Genomic DNA, 26216 nt, shown 5'->3' with positions numbered 1-26216 from the left:
CAAAGGATGTACCCTCCAATGCATTAAGACAAAGATCTCATGCTGTTAAACCTTTGATACTTTGTGAATGGGGATACAAAAGAATTCTCAAGCGGTTAAACCTTTGAATGCTTTTGTATTAGGGAATGGGAAGAATCAAAAGAATTCTCAGACTATGTCGTGTTGAATTCTTTGACAAGGGAGAAGGGAGACACAAAAGAATTCAGGCGGTTAGTCCTTTGTTCTTTTGGAAAAGGGAGAAGAGAGACACAAAAAGAATTCAGGCGGTTAGTCCTTGGCGAATGAAAAGATGAATAGCACAAGTTTTCAAGGTTTAGAAAACCAGAAAACTTTATAAAGCTTTTGGTACAAAGAAGAAGAAGAAGTTCAAAGAGATTCAAAGAGATTCAAGGCTTGTAAAGGATTGTATGAATAATTGTTCAAGATTGTTGTTAGAAAGATTGATAGAAAATGCAAAACAAAGCCTTGCTTTTATAGACTCTCCATGTCTGGTCAAGAAGACCATTCAGAAGAGTTATAACTTTTAGAAAAACTTAAAAACCATTTGAAAAAGTCAAAACCTTTTTGAAGAGTTACATCTTTTGATTTTTTCAGAAACAGTCACTGGTAATCGATTACCAAATTAGTGTAATCGATTACACAAGGCTTTTAAGTGAAACAATGTGACTCTTCACATTTGAATTTGAATTTCAACGTTCAAGGTGATGGAAGCTTGCTTGTGGAGCTTCTATGGAGGCTGGATCTTTGAGCTTCAATGAGGTCCTTCAATGGTGATTTTTCACCATGGAGATGCAGCGGAAGGCAAAGGAGAAGAGGATAGGGGAGGCACCATCCACTAGGGAATAAGCCAAGGAAGAAGGAGCTTCACCACCAAGAATTGCCTTGGATAAGAAGCTTGAAGAGGATGCTTTAATGGAGGAAAAGAAAGAGAGAAGGGGGGAGCATGAAATTGAAGGAATAAAAGAAGGAAAGAAGTGGGGGAGCACGAAATTGAAGGAATAAAAGAAGGAAAGAAGTGGAACTTTGAAGTGTATCTCATAAGACTTTCATTCATCAAAGTTACAACAAGTGTTACACATGCTTCTATTTATAGACTAGGTAGCTTCCTTGAGAAGCTTTCTTAAGAAAACTTCCTTGAGAAGCTTTCTTAAGAAAACTTCCTTGAGAAGTTTCTTTGAGAAAACTTCCTTGAGAAGCTAGAGTTTAGCTACACACACCCATCTAAAAACTAAGCTCACCTCCTTGAGAAGCTTCCTTGAGAAGCTAGAGCTTAGCTACACACACCCATCTAAAAACTAAGCTCACCTCCTTGAGAAGCTTTCTTGAGAAGCTAGAGCTTAGCTACACACCCCTATAATAGCTAAGCTCACCCCCATGACAAAAAAACATGAAAATACAAAAAAAATCCTACTACAAAGACTACTCAAAATGCCCTGAAATACAAGGCTAAAACCCTATACTACTAGAATGGCCAAAATACAAGGCGTAAAATAAGAAAACAACCTATTCTACTATTTACAAAGAAGAGTGGACCCAACCTTGGCCCATGGGCTCAAAAATCTACCCTAAGGTTCATGAGAACCCTAAGGCCTTCTTTATCAACTCTAGCCCAATCCTCTTGGAGCCTCTTGCTCATGGCTCTGGTAACTGGTCCTTTCCTAGGGAGGATTGCATCATCCCCTCCCCCTTGAAGAGGATTTGACCTCAAATCTGTTGGTTCCTCCTCCTCTATATCAGCTCCACCTGCAAAAGGAATTAAATCAGAAATATTAAAAGTGGTGCTGACTCCATACTTTCTTGGGAGGTCCAACCTATAGGCATTATTATTGATCCTCTCCAAGACCTGAAAAGGTCCATCCCCTCTTGGGCTAAGCTTGGATTTCCTTTTAGTAGGGAATCTTTCCTTCCTAAGATGGAGCCAAACCCAGTCCCCCTCATTAAGAACTAGCTCCTTTCTTCCTCTATTGCCCTTAGTTGAATACACCTTTGTTTGGTTCTCTATTTGGGTCTTAACCCTCTCATGCAACTTCTTTACAAACTCTGACCTAGATTCCCCTTCTTTATGTATAAAAGAAATGTCAAGTGGGAGGGGAATGAGGTCTAAGGGTGTTAAGGGATTGAACCCATAGACAACCTCAAAAGGGGATTGCTTGGTGGTTCTATGAACCCCCCTATTGTAGGCAAATTCTACATGAGGAAGATACTCATCCCAAGACTTATGGTTGCCTTTTAGAAGAGCCCTTAAAAGAGTGGATAAAGACCTATTCACTACCTCTGTTTGCCCATCAGTTTGTGGATGACAAGTGGTAGAGAAAAAAAGCTTAGTTCCTAGCTTAGCCCATAATGTTTTCCAGAAGTGGCTAAGGAACTTAGCATCTCTATCTGACACAATGGTCCTAGGCAAACCATGGAGTCTCACAACTTCCCTAAAAAAGAGTTTTGAGATATGGGAAGCATCATCCACCTTGTGGCATGGTATAAAGTGTGCCATCTTGCTAAACCTATCCACCACTACAAAGATAGAGTCTACACCTCTTTGGGTTCTAGGGAGCCCAAGGACAAAGTCCATACTAATGTCTACCCAAGGTGCAGATGGAATGGGTAAAGGTGTGTATAGCCCATGAGGCATCACCCTAGACTTGGCTTGTAAACAAGCCACACACCTAGTGCAATGCTTATGGACATCTTTCTTCATATGGGGCCAATAGAACTTTTCTTTGAGTAAGACAAGGGTCTTGTCTATCCCAAAGTGGCCCATGAGCCCACCCTCATGGCTCTCCTTCACAAGTAATTTCCTGATGGTTCCTTGGGGTATGCAAAGCTTTCCCTCTTTGAACAAATACCCCTCAGCCAAATAGTATCCATCTTGGGCCTTTTTCCCACAACTCTTGTAAATGGGAGAGAAATGTTCATCTAAAGCATACAAATCCCTAATGTTATCAAATCCTAAAATTTGAGCTCCTAGTGAGCAAAACAATGTGTGTCTCCTAGAGAGGGCATCAACTACCACATTTGTTTTCCCTTTTTGTATTTGATAACATATGGAAATTGCTCTAGGTACTCTACCCATTTTGCATGCCTTTTGTTTAACTTGCTTTGCACTCTAATGAACTTAAGTGATTGATGATCACTATGAATGACAAATTCCTTGGAAACAAGGTAATGTTCCCAAGTTCTGAGTGCTCTTATTAAGGCATAAAGCTCTTTATCATAGGTGGGGTAGTTAAGGGTCGCACCATGAAGTTTTTCACTAAAATAAGCAATAGGGTGCCCACCTTGCAACAAAACAGCTCCAACTCCCACTCCAGAAGCATCACATTCTAGCTCAAAAGTTTTAGAAAAGTCAGGAAGAGCTAGAACAGGTGCCTTAGTAAGCTTTTCTTTGAGCAAAGCAAAGGCTTGCTCTTGTTTTTCACCCCAGGTAAATGCCACATTCTTCTTCACTAGCTCATTGAGAGGTGATGCAATTGTAGAGAAATTAGGAACGAACCTTCTATAGAAGCTTGCCAACCCATGGAAGCTCCTAATATCTCCCACACTTTTTGGGGTGGGCCATTCTTGGATGGCCTTGATTTTCTCAGGGTCCACTTGGACCCCATTTCTACCAACTACAAACCCTAAGAAAACTATATTATCTACACAAAAAGTACACTTCTCTATATTTGCATAGAGGGTGTTTTTCCTAAGGACTGAAAGAACTTGCCTGAGATGTCCTAAGTGATCATCTAGGCTCCTACTGTACACTAAAATATCATCAAAATAAACAACTACAAATCTACCTATGAAATCCCTTAAGACATGATGCATAAGCCTCATAAAGGTGCTTGGTGCATTAGTGAGCCCAAAAGGCATCACTAGCCATTCATACAAACCAAACTTGGTCTTGAAAGCGGTTTTCCACTCATCACCCTTTTTCATCCTGATTTGGTGATACCCACTTTTAAGATCAATTTTTGAAAAGATATTGGCACCATGCAACTCATCAAGCAAATCATCAAGTCTAGGAATGGGGTGCCTATACTTTACAGTGATGTTGTTGATGGCCCTGCAATCTGTACACATTCTCCACGTACCATCCTTTTTGGGCACCAACAACACTGGCACAGCACATGGGCTTAGGCTCTCTTGGACCCAGCCCTTCTTCAACAATTCTTTTACCTGAGACTCTATCTCCTTAGTCTCCTGAGGATTAGTCCTATAGGCTGGCCTATTAGGAAGGCTTGCTCCTGGGACTAAATCTATTTTGTGTTCTATTCCCCTTAAAGGAGGTAGCCCAGGGGGTATCTCTTTGGGAAATATATCACCAAATTCATGTAAGAGTTCTTGGACCTTTGGGGGTAAGGTCTCAAATGTAGGAATTGTGGCAGTGCTAAGGGATGTTTCCCTTGATAGGAAAAGGTAGAAAGATTGTTTAAGAAGGAGTGCTCTTTTAATATCACCTTTTGTTGCAAAATGATTTTCCTTCTTAACAATCTTCTTGGAGGAATCCTTTTCCTCTTTTTCCTTCCCCTTGGCCTTTGAAGACAAGGCCTTACTATCCTTCTTTTTATTTTGTTTTTCTAGTTTTTCTTCCTCATCCCTCTTATCTTTCATAGTTAGTTGATCTCTGGCCACCTGTGAAGGTGTTTGAGGATGCAACACAAATTTAGTGCCAAGATGGGTGAGGGTAATCTCATTAGTTAGGCCATTGTAAATGATCTTCCTATCAAATTGCCACGGCCTTCCTAAAAGAATATGTCCTGCCTCCATGGGAACTATATCACAATTAACTTCATCCTTATATGTCCCAATGGAGAAAGGTACCTTCACTTGTTGGTTAACTATCATTTCCCCTTGCTCATTGAGCCATTGAAGTTTATAAGGTTTTGGGTGGGGAATGATAGTGAGGTTCAACTTGGAAACTAATCTTGTGCTACAACAATTGCAACAAGATCCACTATCCACAATGAGAGAACAAGTTTTATCTAAAATTTTGCATCTTGTATGAAATATGTTCACTCTTTGGGATTGAGATAGATCACAAGATTGACCTCCAAGGAGCCTTCTAACCATTAAGAGGTCACCTTCTTCATGGGGGTAGACTTCCTCACTAGACTCTTCACCCCTTACTTCATCTTCACTTCCACTAGAGGAAGGGCAAGAAGTAGTTTCTTCTTGACTACTATAAATGTCTTGACCCCTCATAATCATGGTTTTCTTGGTGGGGCATTGAGAGGCAATGTGACCTCTCCCAAGACATTTGAAGCATTTAATGTTGCTAGTCCTTTCTTGGGAACTAGTCTTAGGGGTGTATTTCTCTATGGTCTTACCCTTTTCTTCCTTGGGTTTTGAAGGTGTAGCCCCCAAAACTCCTTGGGCTTGGTCCTTCCTTGGATAAGAGTGAAAGCCATAAGATTTTGAAGAAGGCTTTCTTTTTAGTTGTTGTTCCACTCTTATACAAAATTGGACTAGTTCATCTAGGTCCCTATATGGAAGGAGTTCAACCTTGTCCCTTACTTCCATATTAAGCCCACTAAGGAACCTCGCTATGCTTGTCCTTTCCTCCTCCCTAAGTCCAGCTCTTAAAAAGAGTAGTTCCATTTGTTGTCTGTATTCTTCAATACTCATACTCCCTTGTTTAAGCCTTTGGAGCTTGTCCATAAGCTCCCTTTCATAGTAGGGAGGAATGTGCCTCTTCCTAAGGGCACTCTTAAGATCATTCCAATACTCTACTGGAGGATCCCCATGAATCCTTCGTTCCCTAACAAGGGAAGTCCACCAATAGAGGGCATACCCTTGAAAGCTAAGGGTAGCCAATGGAACTTTTCTCTCTTCGCTAATATGATGGCAAGCAAAGAGTTGTTCAACCTTCATTTCCCAATCTAAGTAGGCCTCAACATTATCTTTTCCATGGAAATATGGAAGACTAATGTTAACCTCTTGAGGCCTTCTATCCCTTTCCCTTCTTTGGGAGTGATGTTTAGTATGTGAACTATGGCGCCCTCTATAATAGTCACTAAGTTCTTCACTTAAACTCTTGCAAGAGTCATGACTACTATAGGAGGCATGTTTTTCTCTTTTCATTTCTTTTATTATTTTTCTTCTTTCTTCCTCTCTTATTTTCTCTCTTTCATCTTGACTTGTTTCTTCCACTCTTTTTTTCCTTTTTCTTTTCTCTCTTGTTTTTCTTTCCATAACTTGAGAGAACTCAACTCATCTAAGATTCTAGATAGAGGGTCCTTATGACTAGTACCCTCATCATTAACACTAGTTGAATGATGACTCATGTTGGTTTCTAAGTTGTGGTTCTTTCTTGTTGGAGGTTTGAAAACAAAAGGTAAAAGAAACTATGGTTGAAACTAGCCAAAATAAACACTAAAAGAGGTGTGAAAGATAAGGTAAAAAAAAACTAATTGGTAAAATGCAAGCTATCTAGGCGATTTGACAATGGAAGGTAAAAGAAATAAGCTATGAAAGTAAGCAAGAAATGTAAACTAGGTGAATCCTAAGAGTGTTTGGATGACCACATTCAAGGTTCCCAACAAAGAACTCACTATCCTAAGTAAAAATTGCCTAAAATTATTACACACAAATGGAAGTTTGGTAACCTATTGGAGGCTCCCAACACACTTCCAATGAAAGGCCTTTTTGTTACAAAAACTTGAAAGCAATGAAGGTAAGTAAATTGCAAATTACAAAATTACAAAACGGTCTTCAATTTTGGTGGTTGTTCTCTCTTTGGTGATTCACTCAATTTGGAGTGCTTCTTAGTCCAATAGCTCTTAAGGTGGTTGGCCCCTTGCTTCTGGACTCAAATTCTTCAAGGGATGGCACCAATCCTCCTTCCAATTCCCTATATGGCAACCCACAAACAAGGAAACAAAGAGACAAGCAATAACCAAAGACCAAAAAAAAATGAAATGAAAGCTAAACCAATGGAGTTTTAACAAGACAATTTTTCAAGGATTATTCAACAATTAAAGCAATGAAAAGGACATAGAAGCAAGCTAGGACTCAAAGAGAAACTTAGAATGGCTCTAGAGTAGAGTAAAAAAAAACTGGAAAAAAAAAAGACTCAACAAAACTCTAGCTTTGGCACTTGTCTTCACACTAATTTTGAATTGAAATTTCCAATTATAGAATAAATTTTGAGCCAAAACAACAAGCACCCTTCCCTTTCACCTTTTTTTTCTGGATACTGATTTTCCTGCCAACTTGTGCGATTTTTCGTATTTTTTCCTTTTATCCAAATCACTTGTTTCTTTTTTTATAACTTTTTTCCAGATGTCTAGAAAATTCAGTAAAAATTTCAGCTCAAAATTCCAAGTAACCAATTCTCAGTAATTTTTACAAGTTTGTATGCCCAAGCTGCCAGCACCAGCGATTTGTTTCTTTAAGCATTGTATATTGATTGCCTTGGGCTTACTTTCAACCTTCCTATGTATGTTGAACTCACTAGGATTTTTTACCACAGTTTTCGGAGTTCAATATTCACTTAGGATCAACATTTCAGCCAGCAATTCAATCACCAAAACTCAAATTCACAATAGACACAATCATAAAGAAACCTAAAAGTTCAAGAAAAGGTTCACAATCAAAGACTCTCTAAGAATTTTGCATGAACATGTTAAGGACTAATTAACATGAAAGATTTGACTCAAATCAAATAATAGGCTAAAAGAATTTCATACACTCATGAACAAATGAGTTAGACAAAGAAACAAGAAAATAAAATTCAGCACAACATAAGAAATCTTATGTGACAAGTTTCATGACTAGACATGACTTCTATGACAAAACTACAATAGGTGAACAAGTCACTCTAGATTTTTGAGGTTTTCTTCTACTTTAATATTTTTGTAAGAATTTTATGGTTTAGGTTTCAGCCACAAAAAATAACAAGACAAAACTCAAAGGAACCTAAACTCAACACAATTCATGGTTCAAGAACAAGAACAAGAAATTTGAACCATAGAAAATCAAATCTAACTTCTATAGCAAGTTTAATCGGTGGAAACTCTAAAGAATCATGTTAACAACATTTAGAACAAGACATGTGAGGAGATACATGGAGAAAAATGAAGAAACAACAATGGAAGAGAAGGTAAAGCAAAAAAAATAATGGAGGTTTAAGGAGCACCTACTTGAAGCTCTTGTGCTCTGATTACCACTTGATGGAAGCTTGCTTGTGGATGGAGGCTGGATCTTTGAGCTTCAATGAGGTCCTTCAATGGTGATTTTTCACCATGGAGATGCAGCGGAAGGCAAAGGAGAAGAGGATAGGGGAGGCACCATCCACTAGGGAATAAGCCAAGGAAGAAGGAGCTTCACCACCAAGAATTGCCTTGGATAAGAAGCTTGAAGAGGATGCTTTAATGGAGGAAAAGAAAGAGAGAAGGGGGGAGCACGAAATTGAAGGAATAAAAGAAGGAAAGAAGTGGAACTTTGAAGTGTATCTCATAAGACTTTCATTCATCAAAGTTACAACAAGTGTTACACATGCTTCTATTTATAGACTAGGTAGCTTCCTTGAGAAGCTTTCTTAAGAAAACTTCCTTGAGAAGCTTTCTTAAGAAAACTTCCTTGAGAAGTTTCTTTGAGAAAACTTCCTTGAGAAGCTAGAGTTTAGCTACACACACCCATCTAAAAACTAAGCTCACCTCCTTGAGAAGCTTCCTTGAGAAGCTAGAGCTTAGCTACACACACCCATCTAAAAACTAAGCTCACCTCCTTGAGAAGCTTTCTTGAGAAGCTAGAGCTTAGCTACACACCCCTATAATAGCTAAGCTCACCCCCATGACAAAAAAACATGAAAATACAAAAAAAATCCTACTACAAAGACTACTCAAAATGCCCTGAAATACAAGGCTAAAACCCTATACTACTAGAATGGCCAAAATACAAGGCCCAAAATAAGAAAACAACCTATTCTACTATTTACAAAGAAGAGTGGACCCAACCTTGGCCCATGGGCTCAAAAATCTACCCTAAGGTTCATGAGAACCCTAAGGCCTTCTTTATCAACTCTAGCCCAATCCTCTTGGAGCCTCTTGCTCATGGCTCTGGTAACTGGTCCTTTCCTAGGGAGGATTGCATCACAAGGACACTGGTAATCGATTACCAAAACATTGTAATCGATTACAGCCTTTTGAAAATATTTGGAACGTTGTAAATTCAGTTTAAAAACTTTTTCAAACTCATTTTGCTACTGGTAATCGATTACAACAATATGGTAATCAATTACCAGAGAGTAAAAACTCTTTGGTAAAGGTTTTGTCAAAAACTCATGTGCTATTCAAAGTTTTGAAAAAAAACTTTTTAATACTTATCTTGATTGAGTCTTTTCTTCATTCTTGAATCTTGAGTCTTGAATCTTGATCTTGATTCTTGATTGTAGGCTTTCTTCTTGAGTCTTGAATTCTTCTTGATTCTTGAACTCTTGACTTGTTCTTGATTCACTTGAGATGTTCTTTGATTCACTTGAGTTGTTCTTTGATTCACTTGAGTTGTTCTTTGATCTTTTGAGCTTTTTGTTCATCACCTTTGTCATCATCTTTTGTTTTCATCATTGTTATCATCAAAACACCTTTGAATCACTTTTGATTCATCATGAAGCTTTGCTTCCACATTTGATCCTCTACATTGAGTTCCAATCTACCTTTCTCTGTTCCTCTAACATAGCCAGCAGTGGTCGAGCAGGAGTATTCTGGAGTACTGGAGATTATAGACGTTTCCTCTTCAGTGGTCTTCTGATGATGGATGGGAGGTAACTTGAAAAATGCTTTCTTGATACGTTTCAATCTCTATACACTCTTCCTCTTCTCTGGCCGCAGTGTTAGCCATGTCATCCACCAACTTACTAATTAGAGTTGCAGTTCTTCTAAAAGCCTGTTGCATTGACTCTATTGTATCTTTAAATTGCATTAGCAGGTCATCCAGATTAATAACTCCTTCTGCTTTATCATCATAATTTGGTTGCCAGCATGACTCCCAGTGATAGCCTGTAGAAGACTGGTTCCTTTGAAATTGAGTTCCCTGCTGTTGCATTCCATAACAAGATCCTTTAGAGCTGGCTTGGTATGTCATGAAGTCTGCCAAAATACTCTCAAGATCAGGGACTCTTTCCTCTTCAAGATATTCATAAATGACCGGTTCCTGTCTCCAATCATGGTTATTTACAGAATAAAAATAACAACTGTCTTTATGTTGCTCTCCTCTGGCTAAATCACAGTTCATTAATGGGATTGAGATAATAATCTTCATGATATAGCAGTGAAGTAGTTGCCTTAGTGAGGAGTACTAAATCACCTATACAAGAGTCTATATACGTAGAATACTAACAGGCAACAGTTATCTAGTTCAATTATAGAAGATAAATATAAATTAAAGAACAAATATTCACAGAAACAATCAAAGAATAACAAATAAAGAATAGACACCTAAAAATGAGCTAACTTCCCCAATAAAAAGAAGTTCCCCGGCAATGGCGCCAAAAACTTGTTCGCAGCCGACAAGTGCACCGGATCGCACAAGTAGTATAAAACAGTAAGAATCAAGTATCAAACTCTCGGGGAACTTGTGTTATCTGGAAAGCTATTTTGATAAATAGGCATCTGGTATGAAAATATAATTGTGGTTATGGACAGGTATTTAAACTATCTAGGCAAAAAGAAAGAAAATCACGCAAGAGAAATACTGTGTAAAAAGCAAGTAGAGAAAGCGTTGGTCTTCCTCATAGGTTCGTGATGCTAAAAAGGATGTTCTCTATTTAACAATGCTCATGCGTTCCTATGTTGTCTCTTGGACTGCTAGACCCCGATTCCTCATGATAGCCTAGCCTAGTCCTGATCAAGCCTCGTCCGCAGATCCCTCTTGTAAGACTAAACTCAACCAAGACCGCATTAAGACACACATACACAACTAAGTTCTTGTACCCTGATCCCTCGTGATAGCACAACATCTTAGTCCCATACTACCAAGGACTTTAGAATCAAACCAGTTCCCACTGTTGAATGACCCTAACAAAGCATGCATCTACGTGATCAAGGTAAAAGCACACTGGAATGAAAAGCAGATAGCATAGAGAACACACAAAACATCATTACATAGATAGAAATATATTTACATTAGGTACCTACAGGGAAGATCCAATAGAGGATTTAGCTTTCCATAGTCTGGAAACCTCCTTTACAACAAAGAGAAGACAAGATGAAAGACTGCAAAAACACAAGTGGTGAGGATGTCTCCTTTACCTCTAGGATCTCACAATCACTCACAAACTCATCTCAAGTTCTCAGAACGGCTTCCGCTTCGAACTCGCATCTCTGTAGATCTTTACACAGCAAAATCTCTCAGAACTCTTTGGAACTTGGATCTTTCTCTCTCTAGAACTTCCTAAACATGCAAAAGCTTCAAGCCAGGGCCAGATTCTCATGCATGTAGAGGCTTCTTCAAGAAAAACTCCAAACTCCCTTTGCAAATTTGATTTCAAGCTTAAATAGGTGGCCTTGTTCGCGCTCGTGCGCTTAGCGCAGATCTGGATTGCTTAGCGTGCCTAAGTGGATTTTGGCTTAGTGAGCTTGTTTCACTTAGCTGATGAGCTGAAGCAGTGCGCTTGATGACCTGGAGCGGTGCGCTTAGCAAACTTGACAGCTCATCTTCTTCTGGATTCTTCCTCACGTTTAGCCACTGAATGTCGCGCTTAGCGAATGCTCGCTAAGCCAGCATTGGCTTAGCGAGAAGGTGAAAACAACACTTTTGCCAATTTGCCTAATTAACCTGAAATTGAGATAAATTGATTATTAAACACACAAAACAAAAGTATAAATTATCTATTACCTATATTTAACAAAAAGTAATTATAATATAACAAAACAACCATAAATTGGGAAAGTTTGATACAAAATACACAGGTTCTATACACAAAAGTTAGTCGTATTCATCAACTAACAGAAGGTGACCACCTAATGGTTAGAAGGCTCCTTGGAGGTCAATCTTGTGATCTATCTCAATCCCAAAGAGAGAACATCTTTCATACAAGATGCAAAATTTTAGATAAAACTTGTTCTCTGATTGTGGATAGTGGATCTTGTTGCAATTGTTGCAATTGTTGTAGCACAAGATTAGTTTCCAAGTTGAACCTCACTATCATTCCCCACCCAAAACCTTATAAACTTCAATGGCTCAATGAGAAAGGGGAAATGATAGTTAACCAACAAGTGAAGGTAGCTTTCTCCATTGGGACATGTAAGGATGAAGTTAATTGTGATATAGTTCCCATGGAGGCAGGGCATATTCTTTTAGGAAGGCCATGGCAATTTTTTAGGAAGATCATTTACAATGGCCTAACTAATGAGCTTACCCTCACCCATCTTGACACTAAATTTGTGTTGCATCCTCAAACACCTTCACAAATGGCCAAAGATCAACTAACTATGAAAGATAAGAGGGATGAGGAAGAAAAACTAGAAAAACAAAAGAAAGAGAATGATAGTAAGGCCTTGTCTTCAGAGGCCATGGGGATGGAAAAAGAGGAAAAGGATTCCTCCATGAAGATTATTAAGAAGGAAAATCATTTTGCAACAAAAGGTGATATCAAAAGAGCACTCCTTCTTAAACAATCTTTCTACCTTCTCCTATCAAGGGAAACATCCCTTAGCACTGTCATACCTCTTGAGCTTGAGGTTATTCCTCAAGTAAAGGAGTTGTTGGATGAGGGTTTGGTTCATAAGAGCTTAACTCCTTGTGCTTTGTTGGTGTCCAAAATAGGTATTATGACGCACCGAATCCCCATGATAGGTGGTATGATGAATGTGTTGAGTGGTGCAACCCTCTTTTGTAAAATCACCCATGCATCCAACATCTTCATGATTCACATACATAGGGACTCATTAGGTAGATTTGTTCTTATTTTTAGTTTCAATACAAACTTAGGGGCTCATATGGGACACCTTAGGTTTGTCATACTTTTTGGTAGGAATAATCAACATGAAAATATAGAAAAAGGTATGTTTTATTGCATTACTTTCCTTAATTTTTTAAATAGTCATCAAGGGGTTCCCACGAACTCTAAGAGAATAAAGGTCACTCATGAGTGACCCACTCCACCAAGTATAAGGAAAATTTGTGGCTTCCATGACTTAACAAACTTTTACAAAAGGTTTGTCCCATATTTTTCTATACTTGTAGCACCACTCATTGAGTTGGTGAGGAACCATGTTCCCTCATGGGAAGTTTCCCAAGAAATGGGTTTTCAGATCTTACCTTACTCCAACATGCCAAATACCACTAATATATATATTTTTATTCTTTTTACAGGTGTTGAGGGTAGAAGCCCAGAGTTTCAAGAACCTCTGGATTTGAGGTCAAATCTTTTTCAAAGGGGGGAATGATGCAATCCTACCCCCCAAGGGCATTGGATAGAAGACTCCAAGAAGATTGGGCCAGAGATGCAAGAGAAGACCCTAGGATTCTCATGAGCCTTAGGGTAGATTTTGGGCCCATGGGCTAAGTATGAGCCCACTTATCTTTGTACATATTAGATTAAGGTTTCATTATATTTGGGTCTTTTATTTAGGGCTCCATAATATAAGTATGGTACCATAGAAATGTAGGATTTTTCAGCCCTTGTATTTTAGGGCATCTAAGCTAGTTTTTGTATTAGGGGCAGTTTTGTAATTTCACATGCATTACGTGAATATTTGATGTGTGTGTTGGGAAATAAATTTAATTGAATTGGGAGCCCAATTCAATTAAATTTTAGAGGGGGAGGTGAGCATTTGCTTGCTACACCCCATTGTCACATCATATAGTCACACTTTGTGCGTGTCCTTCATGTTTTACATGCCTCATGACACCTAAGCACACTTAGTGGAGAATCCTGGACTTGATCTTGGATTAGTGGGCTGAACCATAGCTAAAATTCACTAATCATAATTAGTGAAATTTTGGCTCCAAAATTTGGCTCCACAAATTCAATTTCAAATAGAAATTCAAATTTCCCTCCAATTTTGTGTGACATTTAGGCTATACATAGAGGTCATGTGTGTGAATTTTTTCAACTTTGATCATTTGAGAATTACACTTCAAAGTTCAGACCTCTTTTGAGGCATAAAATTTTGTGCTCCTTCTCTCCCTCTCTCTCCACTCATCTTCTCCTACCTTCAAGCTCTTATCCATGGCTTCCTATGGTGGTGAGCTTCTTCTTGACTCATCTTCTCCTTGAAGTGGCGTCTCCAATCATCTTTCTTCCATCTCCAATTCCACTGCCATTTATCTTCAAGAAACAAAGGACTCCATTGATGAAGAAGATCCAAGGCCTACAAGCTCCACATGGAGCTACATCACCCCCCCCCCAATGGTGATCAACCTGAGTCTCAAGGGAGTTTCGAACTGAGTGGCATGCCCCCAAGTACAAGTATTTTGCCTCATGAGAAACTACAAGTACTTACTAACAAAGTTTTTACTATTTCCATGTAATATGAAGTATGAAACATGGGCACCATCAATGCACTGACCATAGAAAATTAAAGATTCTAAGTCATCCCCCACCAGGGATATCCGTCACGGCCACTGCACCCCCATGTACATACACAACATACATCAACAACATCTCATCTCAATGTCATTATCAACATCAATATCATCTCATCTCAATGTCATTTTCAACATCAACATCATCTCATCTCAATGACATTATCATCAACATCATCTCATCTCAATGGCGTTACCAACATCAACATCATCTTAGTTCAATATTATCGTGAATAATAACATCACCTCATGTCACATTATCATCAATAACAACAACATTCTCATATCAATATTATCACCAATAACAACATCATTCTTTATCAATATTATCATCAATAACACCATCACCTTATATAAACATTATCATCGATAACAACATCGTCAGTAAGCACACCCCACAAATACATACATATAAATTTCATGCCTGAGATTCACACTTCACAGGTCTTCAAACAACATAAGTCTAATACAACAATAATCCATGTTATCATAAGACTGGTATTTTAAGGGGAAATTCTAAATTAAAGAGGAGAACTATGGTTTACAACACAAACTCACATGCCCATTTAAAATTTAATAAAGGAGTAAATAGAAGAACAAATATGAAATTTTAGGCAGAGTCTCCTCTGTAATTAAGAATTTTCCCAAAAATTCCAATCGTTACAATAACAACATCATTCACAATTTCATTCATCAATAACAAATATATCACATCCCATTAGTCAAAAACACATTTTTTTTCTTGAAAATCAACATGCAATAAGGATAGTCATACATCCCCATAGTTGGGTTCCCTGACCCTAACTATGGTATCAAAGCAGTAAACCAAAATAAACTCCTATCACCTATCGTGAGCTCTCCATTAGCTCCTCTCTACGCCGCTCAGAGGCTTCTCTCGTTCTCGTTTTTCAGTCTAAATGCAAAGTTATATATACCAAATCAAAGGAAATTTAGTATAAATTTCAAAAACAAGTTTAATTATAACATTTGGGGTCAATTACCCTTGTCAAAACAAAAAGGGCTAAGGGGTGTTTCGGATTCTACTACAGAGAGATACCATTTTGAAATTCCGACCACACCAATGTGACTGGGGTTCAACAAAGGTCATGAAAACAACATCAAATTTATAAAAGATAGCTTTTACAACCTCTCATTTTCAAGGGTTTTTCAAAGGAAGTGTAAAAACTTACGGTACCTAAAACACAAGAGACACTAAGACAAGCTTAAACTAACTAGGAGAAAAACATAGAAGTCAATATTACCTTAGAGAAACTACAAAAGAAAGGATTGAGAGCTTGTTCTCCACCAAATCCTTGAGGTGGATTTTTGAAGATTTCGCTCCGATTAAAATGTTCCTCTCCATATGGTGGTTCGACGGCAAGCAACAATGGCTCGTGGTGGCTACTGATGGTCATGGGTGGTGGAGGAGGAGTTTCTAAGGTGGTTTGGCGGAGTTTTGAGAGAGGGAGGCATGAAAATCATGTTTTTCATGCTGAAGAACGTATTTATAATCTGCAGATCTCACTTAGCGAGTTCGTCTCGCTAAGCGGGAATCCACTTTTGGTGCTAAGTGTAGAAGCAAAGCTTCAAGAATTATTTTGATGATGCCAAGGAATTTCAAAGATCATTAAAGATGAATTTCAAGGATGAAGAAAGCAAGATGTCAAGCAAAGCAAAGATCTCAAGAAAAGAATTAAGATAGACTCTTAGAAAAGTTTTTGAAAAGCACAAATGATTGGCCAAGTGAGTTTCTATCTTAACAAAAACTTTTCCAAGCATTTTACTCTCTGGTAATCGATTACCAGAGGTTGTAATCGATTACCAGTGGCCATAAAGCTTTCTGTAAATGTTTTCAAAGTTATTTTCAAAGTTTTCAAAGCTGCAATCGATTACCAATGCTTTAAAACGGTTAAAAATGATTTTGTAAGTGTGTAATCAATTACACATCATATGTAATCAATTACCAGAGCTTTTGAACGTTGGACATTTGAATTTTGAATAAAATTAACTGTGTAATCGATTACGCCAATGCTGTAATCGATTACCAGAGAAGATTTTCGAGAAAATCTGCCAACAGTCACAACTTTTCATTGGATTTTTTAATGGCCATCAAAGGAATTTAAATAGGTGACTTGGGCACGAATTTTCTTTAGAGTTTTCACTGTTCACAAAAGGCATAATCCTGTCAAACAAAAATCTCTTATCTTCAAAAATTCCTTGGCCAAACACTTGTGTTATTCAATAAGGAATTGAGGGCTTCATTGTAACATCTATCTCTTTCAAGAGAGATCATTTCTTCTTCTTCTTCTTACTTCTGAAATAAAGGGCTAAGAGACTGTGAGTCTCTTGTTGTAAAGCATCTGAGCACAAAGGAAGGGTTGTCCTTGTGTGTTTCAAAAGGTGTAAAGGATTTGTGAGATAGTGGAACTCAAAGAGGATTTTTGGGGGACTGGACGTAGGCAACGGACTTTGCCAAACCAATATAAAAACTGTGTTTTCACTTTCTCTTCCCTTAAACTCTTTTATTTATTGTTGCTTATTGTTTCTATTCAGTAAGTTTAATTTGAATTATTATTTAGGAATTCATTTTAAAAGGAATCTTGGGACTTGGGCTAAAATCAAAGTAGAATTTTTAGTTGGGGAATAGTTTGTGATATCTTAATTCAACCCCCCCTTCTTAAGATATCTGAGGCCACTTGTCCAACACTAAGCTCGACTATTTACGCTGAGCACAATTCCTCTCGGGTTGGGATTTGCACTGAGCGTGACATTTCGCGCTAAGCGCAATTCCTCTCGAGTTGAGATATTGAAAAGTATTATTTTATGAATCCCAACAATCAAAACATGGAAACTTGGGTTATGAACCTACAGTCCAAATTTAAAGGCGATTTAACGTTTAACGAGTCCAGGATAACAGTTTTACTGAAATAGGTTTGGGTAAAACTTGAAATCTCATAATTTCAACCTAAGTCAATAAAAATCCACATAACTCAACATCCACATCAAGCAAATCACACATGGCTAATTCACACGATACCTCAACTCATCCAAATCAACCACAAAATCAAATAACACGAGAAATACATTAAACAACGTGTTACAGGGCATTACAACAACGCGTTTGGCAATCCAGGACAATCAGGATTTAGAGGTCTAATTCATTATACACATGATCATTGGGTGGTTGGTTTTTATGGATCCTATGGTATTTCAACAAACACCAATGCGAAACTTCAAGCAATTTATCATGGCCTTAGTCTTGCTAGGCTTGAAGGCATTTAAAAACTTGAATGTGACTCTGACTTTACCATGGCCCTTCAATTCATTGCAGGTAGTGTGGTTCAATCTCATCCCTATTATCTGCTTGTTTAGAAAATCCTAAGTTTCAATCTCCCCTTTATTGGAAACATTGTTTTTTCTCACACATTGCGTGAAGCTAATAGTTGTGCAGACTCCTGTTAGGGTTTTATTTCACGTTAGATTCAACTTATAGGCCAGTGCTACCTAATCATGATGTAGTAATTAAACTATCATTAAGGTCATTTCCCAAAGGAATAAAGGAGGGATTTCATGTAATTATTTAACTAAAAATTAGGTTTTTATATTTTTGTTTTGTGATTATCACGAAATAAATAACTTAAAATAAATTGCAATAAAAATTAAATGACAATAAAATAATTGAGTAAAGATAGAAATACTAAACTTTGATGGAGACGTCGATCTTGATGAATGAATGTCTAGGTTTGGACTTGGAATTTGCTCAATCCACTGTAACTTCATAATTTTATACTCATCTCTTTTGTCCATCCCAATTCATTAATGTATTCTATCCCAGCTCCCGCATGGTTGCAAATTCTAAATTACTTGTCTAATAGTCAATCCCTTGGACATATCGACACAAGCAATCAACATTAATGGTCGAGAAATAGTGAGACTTAACCATGATTATTTTATTCCTAGAGATAATCCCAATTATGTACTTGATTCAGGTTTCAACAAGGTTCGCCAAAGCACAAGTCAATTCCTGAATTCATCTAGATGGCCAATCAAATAAAAGCATTAAGTACGAAAACAAATAAAGAACTTAAGATGAAGTATTGAGTTGATAGAATTAAAGCGAAATAAGGTTCATCATTTCCTCTCTTAGGTGAAAGGAATTACACTCGTAAAAATAACCCAATGAAACCTAGAGTGTCTAATGGAATAATGGAGGCGTCTAGTAGGTGGAAGTCTAAAATATAATTCTAAGAACTATTTGGGACTTCTACGCACACAACGAATGCTTAGCCTCCTATTTATAAAATTGTAATTAGGTTTAATTAAAGAGATAATCACAATAAATTATAAACAAAAATAATATCTCTAATTAATTCAAGTAATTATCTTCTTCTTCGGTTGATTTATCCTTGAAAAATATATTGTTCTTGATTTTCGTAGCTTTTATCTTCAATGTTTGCAATTTCTCCTTCTAGAATTTTCTGTTTGATTTGAGTCTCTAGAGCTTTGGCCAGAATGATCAATTTTTGCTAAAAAAAAAACTATCAAAAATTCATTAAAAATAACTAAAACATAAATTCTACCTAAGATAAAATAAAAACTAAATTTAAAACTAATTTGATTCAAAGCAAGACTTAAAGTTAACTAAAATATCAAATAAATGACACAATAAATATAAAAATTCGATAAATTTAACGTTTATCAACTCCCTTGCAAAGCAAGGTGCTTCTGAGGACAATTAGTTTCTAATTTTGGAAGATGCTCCGTCCAACCTCTCAACATCTCTAATGACAGATGCTCTTGGTGTTTTCTTCACCAGGAATAGATAGTCTTTTTTTTTTTTATTTCGTTTGTCTTACTTTCTTCTGTTTATAAACAAAAAAAAAAGTTTTCTTGTTTTATACTATAATGGAAATCCTCATTCAAGAATAAAGTAATTGCAAATTATGAATCAATATTTTGACTATTGAAAGTAAAAGAGATACAATCCCACTTAATCCAACATTTAGCACAACTTTTCTTTCATACCACAATTTATGTATTATTTATTATTAGTAATAGTAACCAAAATTCTAAAAAGAGCAACAACACACACAAACACAAGATTTAAAGAAATTTGACTAGTGTACTTACATCATCCGAAGTAAAGTGGTTATTTCTATTATTAATAACCAAATAGGATTACATCAATATATGTGATATAAACCTACCAGACAGATTTATCATATCACCCATGTTTCGTACTACAGACTCCGCTCCAGCATCTATCTGCACGTGAAATATGGCTCATACACAACATATATCTTCCACGAAAAAAATTCTCCAGTCCAATGTCTCATACCCATTAAAAAAAAAAAACTCTATCCATCACATCCCACTCCACAATCTTCATCATGCTTATTTTATCTTATTCTCACTCTAATTTATTTCTTTTTAATCTTTTCTTCTACCTTTGAATTTTAAACTCCGCATTATATTCTCTCTTTTTCCATTTTCTTGTTTTCCCCCTCCTCGTGAGCTTCTTCCAAATCTATTTCAATGGTGAATTCCCCTTTTAAAAAAATAAATAAAGATGAAGACTGCAACAAGTTTATAGTATAATTTACATCCACACATAAATCTGACTTGGACTTAAGTGAGGGATGTCAATTATTCCTGTACCCATTGATTGGATGAGTTCTACATTATGTCCTGTACATGAACTAAGACCAAAAGGAAAAGATTCCATTCATTTTCGCATTTTTTTTATCTTTTACTATGTTGCTTGCTACGTATGGGTCTTTCCTCCCGTTCTTTTTACATCCATTACCAATGGAAAGAGGAATACGAGATACCTTTCTAATTTCAGCCAACTACCTACGTAGGAGCCATGATTTATTTCGTGGTCGTCACAACAAGTTGTCTTATGATATTTGCAATTTGATTTAAGACCAATGTTCTTAGACAAATCCCTTCAATTCGTATAAATATATAGCATTTAATGATTTATACTATTTTTAATAACTGAATGCATGTAAATCAACTGACCTAAAATTATTTTAGTTAAGTATTGTTGTCCATAAAAAAATATCCGTGGTCTAAATTTTGTTTTACTATTTTAAAAGTTAAATCATTTTTTTAATTCATGGTGTCCTAAGATTAATCTCTTAAGATATTAAGACGCATTTAGAATGTTTATTTTTTCTTATAGATATTTTTCTATATATACGACCTGCGGATCCACGTGCTTTTAAGAGACAATGTTAATATAGTCTGTGTTTAATGCATGTTAATCGTTAATGTAAGTAACCGAAAATTTAATCTCTTTGAGGAAAAGAAAATTGTTCGACAACAATCATTAACAATTTATTTGGAATAGGAATTATAAAAGATCTTTCCTTTTCCCATTTGCCGTTTTGAACAATTTGGAGGCAGAGCACATAACTTTATTCAGTCACTAACTGATGAACATGAGAATGACTTTGTTAAGAAAAAAGAATGTACAAAAATTGGTGAAGAGACAGAATTTCAGACTGATTTTAACTTTAAACAACTTAAAGTTCTGGAGACAGATGCAGAATATACGATGTAATGTACCTAGAGAGAGGGCTCAAGAGACATTATGCAGTGTGTGTGATGTGAACAACCCTATTCAATCTCTCAAGAATTCCACTAGCTTTCCTCTTAGCCCTAGATGTTCCATTTTTTGCTAGCTCAGAGATTGTTTTGTGGCCGTTCTCCTCTTCCCTTATTTCCTTCAACTTTGATCTATCATACAGACAAATGGTTTGAAGGATTGCTACACAATTCTCCTTGTTGCGTTCGCACGAGCTCTCTTTAATGATCCTTAGCAAGCTAGGAACAGCTCCAAGATCTCCCATGTCATGAACAGCCCTCTGGTGACTTGAAAGCAGTGCAAGGATAGCTAGTAACTCAGCAACATGAATCTGCTTATTTATCTTTGCCAAAATCACCCTCACTGCACCATCCTTCACGGCTCTTGCCTTGTTCTCATGCATTACACATATGTTAAAAATTGCTGAAGCAACATCCTTCATAGCTAAGGGATGCCCTTCTTCCAAGAGGTCAATTAACGGCTTCAAGGCTCCAGATTTCCCTATGAGTTCCTTGTTTGAGTCAAGAGCTGACAAAGTGAAAAGTGCAGCTGCAGCGTTGCTTCTCGTTTCAATTGTTCCTGATCTCAATGCTCTCATAAGGAGAGGAATTACCATAGGAGTTTCAGCCACTAGCTTTTTATTGTTATCATGAATAGAGATGTTGAGGAGTGTTGTGATTACATCTTCTTGTAGATCAGGGTGAACACTACCAAAGGAATCACTCCCACAAATTGGCTTAAGCAATTGGGGAATGGCGTCTGCTGAATCACAAAAAAGTACCCGGAAACAAGGATGCTTCTTTGTCAACAAGCGCAGTTCTTTTGCAGCCGTCTTCTGATCAGAAAGTGTTGATGACATTTTCTTAAGCAAACAAAGAAAATGCTCGCAGTCAGCTTTGTTTAAACCTTCCTCGTCAATATATTGAACAGTATTTGAAAATTCAATCCCTTGGTTTTTAGACCATTGTTCTATCATTTCCCTTATTAGATGATTTGGTGTAAGCACAGTGTGTGAAAGGACTTGATGTGTCCGAGGGCAAGTCCTATTTCCAGCATTTAGCCATTTTTGAATGAAAGGTCTATCATATGTCTGCATAATTGACACCAAAAGATGCTACATATTAACAACCAAAAGAGGGAAACAAAATGAATCACTGTTCATAATTAGACAGGGAAAATATCTGCACAACCTCAAATTTGTTCCAAGCCATCACTGGTTCACTCAAAACCAATCAGAAGTATCATTGCACAGAAAAAGGCTTAGGAAAGAAAGAAAGAAAAAACAAAGGTAGTTGGGGTGGAGGAGGAAGACATCACTGTAGTAATTTGGAAAAAGAAAAAGGCCGAGAACACTAGAATTTAATTATTCCCTTTTGAGAAAACCAGTCAAAAGTTCTACACAAAGATACAATCACCACCGCCACTCACTCACTCACTCACAAGAATCACATTTATGGACAGAGAATATTATTCATTTTTCACCTCCCCACTCTTTCTCTTTCCATCCACAATGGCTATCATAGGCATATCATCAAATTGCCCTTTTACTTTTTCTTTTCCCTCTTTTTTGTTTCTTGAAACGTACATTTGAAACATGAATGCAGTAAAGCTAACAACATAAATAGAGGGAAGATCACAGAAATTCCGCAAATCAAACAAAAAGCACTTGGCATTGCACTTCCATTGACAGCAAATGCAAAATAATTCCAAGTAAAATCCAGCAAGTCCCACTCACATTGAACAGCAAAATGTAAAAGCAAAACAGTTCAACAGGTTAAAAACTGTTTTGATTGAGAAGAAAAAATAAACGAGAAAAAACAGAAAGACAAAGATAAAACTACAATTCCAAATGCTGAAACGATTTATCTTCACATTTATTAAAATAGATAATATGAACTATATTATTAACTTCATTAAATAAATTAAAAAAAAAATCTCAAAGGTTCTGCACTGGACTAGGAAAGAACTGAATATATTCCTTTTCTATCTTTTCCATACCTTTTTAGTCACTTAACATGGAATAAAGTACAGAAATTCCAGCAAAAGAGAGATGGACAAAAGGCCAAAACCAGAATATATATCTTCACGTTAGTTAAACTTAATTCCAAAACAAATGAAAATTAAAATTAAAAAAAAAAACAATTTTGTTAAGAACTTTCTACCCCTTTATGCCACACCAGGAAAATTCATCAACTCATTTTTCTAGGTGCCCAGCTATTTATTAAAATTAATAACAATAATAACAACACCCCATTTTTATTGTAGTTTGACTTTCCGTCTGTTTCCAACATTTTCTCAGAAACCACAAACACAGCAAAATTGTCATGATTATTACTATTACTCTTTACAATTACTTTTTGTACCAATCTTTCTAATATTTTATCAAAAAGGTACTAGTATTAAATGAAAAAAACAAATACATTTAATGTCTTAAAAAACTAAAACCTTCCTAGACTTTGTTTTTCTGCTAAAATAAGAGTATTAATAGAAAGAAAAACAAAATTGTTGGAAGATTCAGAATTCTTGTTATACAGTTGAAATTGTGATACTAACCTGACCAGAAGCCAAAATGACAGGATCTCTCATCAATTCCTTGGAAAGAGGGCACTTGAATTCATCAGGGAAAGAAGAAGTGACACTCTTGTTTTGAAGCTTCAGAGACAGTGAAGACCTCTTTCTGAGCTTCAACTCCTTGAGAACACAGAGAGTCTCTTTGGCCTGATCAATGGTCTCAGTGCTGCAATCCTCATCATCCACAATGGACTTCACCAACCTCTGAAGCTCTCTCTTCAACTCTATGGCCTTCTTCACCATCACCCCTGGATCAGACTCCAACACCCCAGGCTTGGCCATGTGCTGATGAATGATGATGATGATGATGATCCCAATGGATCAGATACCCCCAAAAGCCTTCAACTTTTACAACAACCCCAGAAGTTTATATGTATTAAAAATTGAAAATTTTGGTTCAGGGAATGGAGAAGCAGAGAATATCAGAGGAGGAAGCACTATGTTTCATCTTCTCTTCTTTCTCTTTTCTATCTCTTCTTTACGCATTGCTTCTCTTTTTTAAAAGAAAGGAAATTTGTGTGTTTGTGTTTTGTGTGTAAGAGTGAGTCTCTCTCTCTTCTCTCTATGTGCCGGTTTGGCTGGCTTTTATTATTCTGCTGGCTTTTATTATTCTGCTGGCTTCTATTCTCATTAACTTTTAACTGCTGAGAGGAAAACAAGGACATTACCATAAAGACACAAGCTCATAAACTCCACCTTGGTTTTTTTTTTCCCCCCTCTCTCTCACTAGACTTTATGCTCCTTATTTAATACTACTAATGTCTCACTTCCTTGGTTTGGGCATTGGCATAATTGATCCGCAAGTCATTCACTCCAAGATGTGAGAGTTAGAGAGAGAAAAAAGTGGCAATATTCTCCTAGGCTTATCCCGCAAGTTTTGATGGGTTTTTTTATTTGTGGTGAAATATATTTGTAAAAGAAGAAAATATATTCATTTATAATATTATATTTTATTCATGAACTTTGTATATAGAGAAAAAGTGTAACACTAAATTTAAATACTAGCATTATCTTAATTGCAAAATCAAACTATTAATCTCCTAAAAACATAAAATTAATTTCTTATCTTTATCTAAATAAATTTATAATATTTTTAAATCTAAATAATATTTTAAAATAAATAAAAAATTCTTCAAAATAAATTAAATTATTTTTTTTCTAAACTAAAGATATCAAACATATTTTCATCTCTCAATTTTATTTTAATTTACTAGTTAAAAATGATCATGTGTGTTATAGATTAAAATAATTAAAAAAATGTGTAATTTGGCCTCTTAGAAAGTGCAATTGTACTATTTGGTCATCTAGATTATAGTTTCTTTATGCAAATTGACTCTCAATTATTATTTTACCAAGAAATTCTTCTTTCGAAGTTATCAACTTGCTCATCTCATTGAAAAGTTAGTTTATATAAACAAACATTTCTAGGGATTGAAATTACACAAATTATATTTTTACTCAATAAAAAAGATGAAATATTGTAAATTAATTATAGGTTGGAATCTTAGTTTAATTACAAGGTGTTTTAATTTTTACTTCAAGATTATAGAGTGAAAGAGTTTAATTATAATTTGTTGTTATCTATAATTCATTCTTATCATATGTTTAAAAGAAGTATTTTTTTTTCCAAAGGTTTTCGCGTATTTATTCTTACGATTGACAGACAGAATGTCAAGAACGCATTTTTACTTTTAATACTCTATATGTTATGATAATTAATTAAACAAGAGAAAGTGGACCCAAATTATTTAAGGAGACTCAAACAAAATACTACTTATTAATAAGAAAAATTAATTTTAAATTCCATCTAAAATAATTTTTTATACATCTTTTATAATTTTAAATATAAATTATATTTAAACTGATAATTTTTATACAATAAAAATATGTTTTAGTCCATTATTCTTAAATTCTTTTGGAAAAAGCTAATTTAATATATATCATCAAGTTTGACTTCATATAAAAGTTGATGTCACAATTAATTTTTTAACTGGCGATCTGTCAAAATAATAAATGAAGTGTAATAAATAGTTTTGGACTTTTTTTTATAAATATTTGAGTTGTGATATTGCATTCTCATGGTGTGTTCAAATACTACTGCAGTAGTAAAATTTAAACTATAATTATGAAAAAAGTTAATTTGGATACCTAATAAATATAAAAATAATCTGAGAGGGAATATCCACTTTTTTGCGCAATTATCGCTTTCAAGAGAAATATTTCGTACCAATAAAAAAAATACATAAGTTGAGAGTTTAATTCTTACATTAACGGCAGTAAAAAATCTTTTTATCAACTTTTAATTTTATAATAAATATTTAAATTTTATTATATACTACTAATTGACTGATAATTAATTAACAAAGAATGAATTTTTATACAATTTACATAAATTCCATATCATTAAATTGTTTTATTGACTATTTTAATATTCATTAATATAATTATAATTATATGCTAGTATAAAAAAAAGTTGATTTTCGAATGGAACGCGTATTGTTCAATAAATTAATGTACTGTGGCAGAAGTCTCAACTTCAAAT

At 35.8% G+C, this 26216-nt stretch overlaps 2 protein-coding genes across 2 annotated transcripts in view; both read right to left on the bottom strand.

Annotated features, from left to right (window-relative positions):
* LOC114404601 overlaps positions 1–26216 on the bottom strand; it is a gene marked incomplete at both ends in the record, with an annotated part of 46496 nt that overhangs the window by 8153 nt on the left and 12127 nt on the right. The window lies entirely within an intron of this gene.
* On the bottom strand, positions 20895–24396 carry LOC114404602 (U-box domain-containing protein 9-like). Its single transcript, XM_028367492.1, has 2 exons — positions 23657–24396; positions 20895–22193 (listed from the first exon to the last, which is right to left on the bottom strand). The coding sequence occupies exons 1-2, from the start codon at positions 23954–23956 to the stop codon at positions 21108–21110; spliced, it is 1386 nt and encodes a 461-aa protein (XP_028223293.1). The 5' UTR covers positions 23957–24396; the 3' UTR covers positions 20895–21107.

This window comes from Glycine soja, unplaced genomic scaffold, assembly GCF_004193775.1.
Source record: "Glycine soja cultivar W05 unplaced genomic scaffold, ASM419377v2 tig00104729_1_pilon, whole genome shotgun sequence".
In the NCBI taxonomy this organism is placed as follows: Eukaryota; Viridiplantae; Streptophyta; class Magnoliopsida; order Fabales; family Fabaceae; genus Glycine; species Glycine soja.
Note: the sequence above shows the minus strand (reverse complement) of the source record. Positions and strands in the feature narration are given on the sequence as shown.

Bases quoted from the DNA above. Each gene is read 5' to 3' on its own strand.
- LOC114404602 (XM_028367492.1), bottom strand. From the start codon at position 23,956: ATGGCCAAGCCTGGGGTGTTGGAGTCTGATCCAGGGGTGATGGTGAAG. The intron at 22,194-23,656 runs GTTAGTATCACA...TCAATTATGCAG, and splicing joins TCATTTTGGCTTCTGGTCAG to ACATATGATAGACCTTTCAT.